This window comes from Microtus ochrogaster, chromosome 22, assembly GCF_000317375.1.
Source record: "Microtus ochrogaster isolate Prairie Vole_2 chromosome 22, MicOch1.0, whole genome shotgun sequence".
Taxonomy (NCBI): domain Eukaryota; kingdom Metazoa; phylum Chordata; class Mammalia; order Rodentia; family Cricetidae; genus Microtus; species Microtus ochrogaster.
The window spans coordinates 8,123,953-8,133,431 of NC_022023.1; the positions used below are offsets into that span (position 1 = coordinate 8,123,953).

Below are 9,479 nucleotides of genomic sequence, written 5' to 3' on the forward strand. Positions count from 1 at the left end.
AGATGGCTCACACCCTACAGAGGTGGGACGCCCAGATGGCTCACACCCTACAGAGGTGGGACGCCCAGATGGCTCACACCCTACAGAGGTGGGACATTTTTAGTCTCTCTGCTACCCTCACTTCGTATATGTGTTTTTAGCATATTTGTTTGTTTAAATCTCACCTGTACAGTACAAAATGAGCGGTAGGAAAACAGTTTACTAATTGTAAAATGCTTCGGAGGCACTGTCTTTAAATCACAGGAATTGCTGAATTTATGGCCCAGAGGTCCCAATGGATGGCAGGCCTCCGCATCAGCATGTCCCACTGTCCCCTTGGTGGCTTGAGTAAATGGCGACAGAGTCGTGCATATCTGCTCACCGTATTTCATCACTTCAGAATGGTGAAGTCATTTTACCACTGCAGAGAAGAGACAAGACCTTTCTACGATTACTGAGAATGTATCTGCTCACCTTAGACCCATGGTCTTTCTGGAGAGAGAGAGAGAGAGAGAGAGAGAGAGAGAGAGAGAGAGAGAGAGAGAGAGAGAATGTTTGGATTCTGCCCCAGTTTCTTCTTAGCTGCCTCATTGCCATAGTCTTTCCCAGACCTCCTGCTGTGAAATAATTTGCTGTAGAGTCTTTTGTGCCCTTTATCTGACTGATTTTAATTGAAGTCTGGCACCAGTTCCGTAAGCCTTTCCCACTGGACTACCCCTTTGTATTGTTTCACAATTAATAACTGATACAGCTTTAGCTACTCTTATTTCAATATAGAAGTCTTCTACAAAAGTCATTCCTTGATTTTATTACTGCTGACAAAAGCTTGTTTTAGGCTTGGTTTCAGAGGCAATAGATGTTATAATACAGATAGCATCCATTTATTGAATAACTACTATGTGTCAAGTAGTATGATAAATGCAATTAGTATTATCCCCAATGTCCTTAAGAACAGCCTAGTAAAATAGAGGTTAGTACCATCTTATGAAAAAGCTGCGTTCCAGGAAGGTGGTGAGTTACCCTAGGCCCTAGAATTACTAATTGAAAGGTTGAGTCTTGACCAAATCTAAACTCAATGTTCTTCTCATGACACTGCTCCTAGAGAAGGCAAGTGACATGAGGTGAGATGGGATACCCCAGGGCCCCAGACAACTTCAGGGCTGCCCATGAAAAGCCATCTCCAGAGACCATCTCCAGAGCTGTTAGTTCAGGCTCAGTCTCATAACAGGGGTGGCAAGAACACCAGCTTCCCTCCCATTCTCTTCACATTCTGAGTTCCTGGGGCATAGGACTGTAAGATTGTTTTCCCCTTTAGACAAAGAAGTGGTTCCCTATTCCAGGTAGGATAAACTCTGATTGCCTGTACCCCCAGCTCCTTGAGAGGTAGACAGTACTGCATCAGGGCTAAGATTCAGACTTGAAGATTTAAGTTTCACCAAATAAAACCACTATTTATTATTTGAGCAAGATATCAACTGGCCAACTCTGTGAAATGGAAGTTGATGTTTTTCTTGATTTATGGAGTTGTCCTAAAGGTTAGGGGAGTTTTTGTGTATAAAGTACTTAGAACAAACCCCCGTACCTAGCACCCACCAGCCTCATCATGCCTACCGCCCTCCTCGCCTTCCTTTCTCTTGCCCCATCTCTCCCCTCTTCCCTCTGCTCATCCTCCCCATTGGTCCTTCAGTAACAGATGCTTCCTGTGGCCTGGCCCTCCTTACTACACACATTTATCCATGTCCCCTGTCTGATCAATACTCTAATTATCTGCCTGTTCCTCTTTCTGCGTTTTCTGTGTCCTTCTTGGGGAAACTACCATCCAACCAGCCTCATGTGGATCATTCATTCAGAAATTTTCCCAGTGGTACTTCCTCCGGAAAACTCCCGCATCTCAGCTCATACTGCCTGTATCTCAGTACTTTATGACCTTGTCTTCTCCTAGCATTTAAAATGGGTGTTTACTTGTCATTGCTCTCCACTAAATAGAAAACTGTTTGACAATAGCTGTTACTCCTCTCCTAAATTAGGTAAAATGGCTATTTTTTATTTTTTTGGTTTTTCGAGACAGGGTTTCTCTGTGGTTTTGGAGCCTGTCCTGGAACTAGCTCTTGTAGACCAGGCTGATCTCGAACTCACAGAGATTCGCCTGCCTCTGCCTCCCGAGTGCTGGGATTAAAGGCGTGCGCCACCACCGCCCAGCCTAAAATGGCTATTTTTTAAAGAGTCATCTGTACCTGATATTTAGTATAGGTTTTCATGAGGCCTACATAGGAGGCTAATAACCAGAATGACTGACCATCCTTCTTGTAATCCTAGATTCAAACCACATAGTCTCTGATGAGGAAATATATTGAGGTTTATGTTGGAGTGCCAGCCCCGCAAACCTCTCAGGATCCAGAAGGACCACGATGGCAGGCAAAAACTAACTAAAAAGATCTGAGAATAAATAAATTAGCTCACATAAGTCATTTTATTATGCCCCATTTATTCTTCCTACGTGCTCTCCAATGTGCTCTTGATGTTTTCCTTTCGTTGTTCCTTGCCGTTCCTTGCTTTCCCTTCCAGTGTTTCCTCTTGAAGTTCCTCCTCAGAGTTTCTCTCAATCACACACGGATTCCAGTTTATATACCCACACAGACAGAGTTAACAATTCCACAGGCGATAACTATGGTACCAAACATGCATTTCTCAGGGCTAATTAGATGGATGGAGACCGACAAAGTGGGCACCTTATGTCTCAGAAGGGGCATGGCTGTAAAGCTCCCCGGTAGATGCTGGGAGGATTGGGATGGGGCTTTAAATCAGTACAAAATTCTAAAAAGAAAAACAATGTGTGCTAACTAAATTTGGGTGATTAGTAGAGCAAAGGCTAGCAGATTACAACTTACTGAGTCTGCTGGTAGAAAACTCAGGGCCACCCAGACCAGTTTATCTGTAAGAGCAGACATGCCCTCTCCCTTACCCAATGCCTGTCCCTATTGATATTTTTATGTGACCACATTTTTACAAGGCTCCTTTCTTTGTTGAAAGTCCTCTTGGCAAGGATAATTGTGAGGGGCTATCTTTATGAAGATTTTTCTATGAGAACAAAGGTTTGGTTGAGTGAATGCTTTCACACCAAGGCCCCACAGTATAGAAAAAAGTCATCCACTTGCCAGTATAGGAAAAATCATATTTAAGGAATGATTTATCCTATTATGAATGGGGAAAAGTCATGGCCTCACAAGATTTCTACAGAATGGACAGCAATTATTAAAAACACAAGTGTTCCCTAAGTTCTACAAATCGGGTTTCTCATTGGAATACACTCCCATGAGTTGTTTAGTGATCTGTCAACTATAGTTTTACTGTATAATGCTTATGGCTCACAGAAGAATTGAATGGCATTAGGATACTAAACCATGATCTGTAGAATCATGGTTCTATATAGAATGGGCAAATTGGAGAGAGAGTTTTCTGTTACTGGAAGTATACAAGCAGGAGCAGCAGTAAAGATGAATATATAGATATGGAGGGAAAAGTGAGGTCATTTAACTCAGAAAAGAATCTAGAGACTTGTAATATTTGGAAATTTATATAAAATAAAGGATTTTTTTTTCCTCTGGATCTTCAGAAGATTGAACAGGAACAAAGACGTAAGAAAAAAATCCAGGAAGTTTCAACCAAAGCACCTGTTTTATCACAGGAATTGGCCCAAATTGGGTTGGATTTCCTGGAATATTTTGAAGTTCTTCCTGAATGATAAGCTAATGTTATGTAGCAGGTAGATGATGATGTGCCTGGAATAATGTCATGAGACTTAAAGTCTTACTTCTTCACTTGCCTCTCGGCCAACTGGTATACCATCAACGTGAAGACCAAGGACTTGGATTCTTACGAGTTTAAGGCACAGTGACCACTCACTTGATTCCATACACCACAATTTATTCAAGCTGATTAAAGATTAAATAGCCAAATTAAAGCTATAATCACATCCAAGGAAAACATGGGAAATTTATTAGATGACTTGGAGACAGTGAAACACAATAAACATTTTCCAGTTCTGCATGACAAGACAACATAAGATATAAAATCTGATGTTTAATAATGTAAAATGCATTTTTAAAAGGCAATACTGATATTTTAAACATGTAGTAAGACTTTAAAAAGGACTGACTAAACAAAAAGTCAGAAAATATAATAGAAAAGACATGTTGTGTAAAAATAAGTTAAAATAACCAATTAGCATAAAAGATGCTTATTTTCATAATTGAAAAAAAATCTAATTAAAAATCTAATTGTTTACTTACCAAAATGGAAAAGCTCAAATGTTGAGGCATATGAAATTAGTATTTTATTTGTAGGAATATAAATTCATGCCCTAGTTTTAGAGGTAATGACAGTGACTATCAAAATTATCTTTGTTGGGCTGGAGAGATGGCTCAGCGGTTAAGAGCATTGCCTGCTCTTCCAAAGGTCCTGAGTTCAATTCCCAGCAACCACATGATGGCTCACAACCATCTGAAATGAGATCTGATGCCCTCTGCTGGCCTGCAGGCAGACACACAGACAGAATATTGTATACATAATAAATAAATAAATATTTAAAAAAAAATTATCTTTGTTCAACTTTTTATTAGTTGCTGTTTATTGTAGAATTGTTTATCATAGCAAAGTATTAAAGAACCAGTATCTATTAACTGTGAACTAGTGACATAAAGCATATAGCATTAAGATGAGTGAGATATAAATGGAGACTGTTTGTTCATTTCCTGGATGCCCAGACCTGAATAATTATGCAGAAACTATATTAATTACAACACTGTTTGGCCAATAGCTTAGGCATATTCCTGGTTAACTCTTATATCTTAAATTAACCCATTTCTATTAATATGTGTATTAACATGAGGCTGTGGCCTTCCAGTAAAGGTTCTTGGCATCTTTCTGCTTTGGCAGCTACATCGCATCTCCTTGACTCTGCCTACTTTCTCTCTATTTTTGGAAATTTTATGTTGGTAATGTCCATTTTTGATTTTGTTTATTTGTTTGTTTTTTTGAGACAGGGTTTCTCTGTAGCTTTGGAGCCTGTCCTGGAACTAGCTCTTGTAAACAAGGCTGGCCTTAAACTCACAGAGATCCTCCTGCCTCTGCCTCCCGAGTGCTGGGATTAAAGGCGTGTGCCACCACCGCCCAGCTGGTAATGTCCATTTTTAACAATAGGTAACTGTTTTACCAGAGAAGAAACTATTTACAATTCTTTGGCGCCTGACATTTGTTCAGTTGAGCTTGCTTTGGGCAAAAGTCTAGACAAGTCTTCCTTTGCTCACCCTTCTGGCCAGAATCCATCTGGCCAACCCATCCACATCCTGGACAGTCTCGGAAATGACTATTCTTTATTCTCCAGTAGCTTTAGAATTTCTCTGTTCGAGGCAGGGATGGGAGGCGATTGTTAGTTCCTTTCCTCGTGCTATGATAAAATACCTCAACCTGAAGTAACTGATAGGGCCCACAGGGTTACTTTGCTTATGACTCCAGAGGGAAAGTCCATAAGGGCGGGGAGACATGGCTGATGAATGGAATAAGAAGCTGAGGAGTTACATCTCAACAACATAGAGGAAGCAGAAGCAGGAGGTAGGATGAGACTATAAAGCCTCCAAGCCTGTCTCTAATGATGTACTTTTTCCAGCAAGGCTGAACCTCCTAAAATTCCATGATCTTCCTTCCTTAATACTGCCACTAGCTAGGAATCAAGTATGCAAGCCTGTGAGCCTACCACAAGAGGGGATTTAGACACTAGTAGCCTAACCATTCCTTCCTTCTGAAGTGAAAGGAAACAGGTTCAGGGAGGATTATAATATGGCAGTCACTCATTTAATGGCTGGCACAGTGTGCCAGGCCCAGCACAGTGAATGCCCCCAAACTAATACATAGGCAATGCTTGCAGGAAAATATTCACCAGGATAGAACTCCAGAGGAAAGGCAAAAGAAACTATTGATGTTAATGGGGAGACGTTAGTAGCATTATTCTGAGGGAACAAGAATGTAAAGTTGAAGATCACAGGTGAGCCAAGCCAGTTAGGGAAACAAAGCGGTAACCACGCCCTTCCTTTAACGACTCAGAGACTCTAGTAAAGACAGTTGCCCACAGCCAGAGCAAGAGAATGTACTGAATGTACAGATGAGCTGAGCATCTTTAACGTCTTCTCTTGGATGTAGCACCCTGCTCTGTGTACAAAAGGAAACACAGTGAGGATGCCATCTGTGTTGCTTAGAAAGCCAGACTCGGTGTGTTTTCCATTCCGCCAGGTAAGCTTCTTGTTCTCTTCTGAGCCTTCTCAGAGGGACACCGGACGCTTGGCAATTGCATCCTGATGACTTTTTGGCCCTATTGTTTGCAGAAAGATTTGAACTTTGGCTTCTCATTGAATTTCACTTGCTGATGATTTTATCCTTCCTGGCAGAGTCCAGGGCTTGTTTTATAGATGCTCTGCCTCTCTTCCAGTCTGGGCTCCAAAATGGGACTTAGCAACAGCAGAATAAACTCCAGGCACTCCTTATTTCATTTTGTCAGAATTCATTACGGAATTGGGCATGAGAAATGGGGCAGTCGAGTTTATTTTGGAACAGGACTCGGGGCTGTCTCACCATGCTCCATATGACAGGACTCGGCACTTACCCAAAGAGAGAGCTCTGGCAGCAAGCCAGCCCCATTCCCTACCGTCTCCCCAGATCGTCATCTGAATGTATGAATCTGTCGGCACGTACTTGTCTGTGGTATTACATGTGTCTCTCTTCATTATCATTCCCCACACCCCTAATTTTAAAGCCATTCTGCCCCAGAAATCTGGGAAACCCATGGGAAAATAGTCATACACACACTAAAACCCTTGTGGACAGAGATAGACAAAATATTTCCAGCCCAGCCAGGCTGTGCCACAAACACCAGATGAAATTGCATACCCCTGCTTTCTAGAAGTAATCATGACTAGGAAACTTACTCAACTAAGAAACACCTCAATGAGAAATGGAGGGATTTTTTTGAGGGATGTGGCATAATTTTAGATAGTTTATTAATTTCGGAAAACTTTTTTCAGCTGTCTGCATTCTGACGGTCAGAATGCAGACATTGTGCCTAAAACTCTGGTCTGTCTTCTAGGTGAACGGCATCGATCTCCGTGGAGCCTCCCATGAGCAGGCAGCTGCGGCACTGAAGGGGGCTGGGCAGACGGTGACAATCATAGCACAATACCAACCTGAAGGTCAGTCCACACTCATGCTCTGAATGTTCCGAATGGCTCTTTGTGGCTACATTACAGGTTGCCGGTGCCGATGTTGACCACAACCAGGAATGTTTTTATTAAACTACTTATGGTGGAAACTTGATTAATGTCCCCCAAATCTCACAAAACGGTTACTCCTAATCTTTCAGGAGAATGTTGGGCAGTTAGAAAAGCTCATATGAAAAGATGAACTCAAAACCTTTCCAAAACCAGAGCCAGCTTTATTGCATTTATCGTTGTTTCTAGTCACCAATGGATACTGGAAAAGCAAATTCTCTGTTAAGTAGACTACTGTTTCTGCTCAAGGTAATACCTTAATTCTGATTAGTGCTAATATAATATGTCTTTCGATGTCCCACCCACTTCCCAGCTACGCCGTTCTCTGGGATCAATAAACGAAAAGAAAAAAGACAGGTCCTTGGAGAGATGCCGCCGTTACCAGTTGGATTGGCCAACTGCGCATTGATGACATATCCCAAATAAGATTAGCTCTTTCTTTATTTATATATCTGATTATTATTAGAATGATTCTCAGGGGTTCAACTGGGAAATGAAAAGTGTGTGTGTGTGCGTGCGTGGGTGGGTGTGTCTGTGTGGTGTGTAATGGTCCTTTGCTAATGAAACATAAACACAACACTGTGGAGTTAGATCTTGTGTCGTAAGAAGAGGACTACGGCTTCCATCTTCACAAAATGCAGGTTACTTGGCTAAGAACAGAGCGTATTCAACAGCTGAGGATGTGGTTAGAAACTTGGAGAGACGAGCTGCGAGAGCGGGGTGTAAAGAACTCCTTTGTCCTTTTCAGGCTATTCCTCATTAACTTCATGTCACTGTGTGTCCTATGGAAAGCTGAAGTTTGGGTCTTGTCTTTGGCAACCTAGATTTTATCATTATAGGTAGAACAGCATGTTCTACAAAGGAATAAATAAAATTCTTTCTTGTACCTATTGCCATATTGGCTTGGTTTGCTCCTGACTTTAGAATCAGAATTTGCAAGCAAGTTGAACAATAAACAGTTTAGTGAATGCACGGACCTGTCAGTCTGTGTCATGTGGTCAAGGAACTGGTAAAGACAGCATGAGTGGTGGTCAAAGATTAGAAGCATGATGAGCACGCGCTTCCTAGACCCTGCTAGGAAGTCTTTGTGCTTCTTTTTTTTTTTTTAATTACTTATTTAATATGCGTTGGTGTTTTTGCCTTCAAGTCTGTCTGTGTGAGGGTGTTGGATCCACTGGAACTGGAGTCACAGACGGTTGTGAGCTGCCATGGGGGTTCTGGGAATCAAACCCTGGTCCTCTGAAGAGCAGTCAGTACTCTTAACTGCTGAGCCATCTCTCCAGATTCCTGCTGCTTCTTAAATATTGGTGCATTTTTCCCCAGACAGGAGTGAGTGTTTCCAAAAGTATCTATCATAAAACAGAAAATGGATTAGAATAATTCAACAAATTCTTTCTCAATCCTAGTGAGAACCGCTTCATACCATCTCCCATGTTTTCAAAGGTCCCTTTCTTTCTTGAACTCTAAGCCCTTCGCCATCCGGCAACCCAGGGATTAAATCCCTGGCTGTTTTTCTGTTTCTGAAACTGTCACCTAAGGTAATTCTACAGACTAATATGATGGTTAGTATCCTGGTTATACTACCAGAAAGCTTACTCATTGAGCCAGTGTTTAAATAACCTTGAACTGGGTGATTGGGAGCGCTAGAGCTTATGCCAGAAGCTACCAAGTCCTAGTTCCACAGTGTAAATCTCCAGGCTTCCCCTGGAACTTGCCCCAGCTTCCTGTTAAGTGCTGTACTCCAGAGGAATAACAGACTCCACTCCATCAAGATGCCCATGAAAAGCATGTCCTACAAATCACACCAATTGCCGGTCATAACGAAATCTGCCAGTAACAACAAGCATCTTTCACAGTGTCAACCTACAGAACGCATTCGCAGGATGATGGCCCTGATTTAATGGGACCTCATGTGCCACAGCTTTGTGTCTGTTGGAAATGAGGCAGTAGCAACAGGAAGCAATCAGTTTTGTTCTCCCTTTTGTAAACTTCATGGGTAGTCAAGCCTGACTATTCTTTGGAATGAAAGATTGATTGGATTTTTGTTTTGGTTGTCTAAGGACATTTAAATTGCAAAATAGCTTAAGGAAATAACAAACAATTTACTTTTAAATTAACAAGTGAATTGAAGAGTACGCTATGAAGGCTATGAGATTTCATTAGAGAAATCTTTTTTCTTTCCTT

At 41.5% G+C, this 9,479-nt stretch overlaps 1 protein-coding gene across 12 annotated transcripts in view; it reads left to right on the forward strand.

Moving 5' to 3' along the window:
* The window catches only part of Dlg2 (discs large MAGUK scaffold protein 2), a 1,686,730-nt gene that overhangs the window by 1,407,914 nt on the left and 269,337 nt on the right, over positions 1–9,479 (forward strand). For all 12 annotated transcript variants that reach the window (XM_026784310.1, XM_026784311.1, XM_026784312.1 and 9 more), the window contains one exon: positions 7,115–7,217. In XM_026784310.1, coding sequence (XP_026640111.1) covers positions 7,115–7,217 — 103 coding nt within the window. The remainder of the gene's footprint in view (positions 1–7,114; positions 7,218–9,479) is intronic.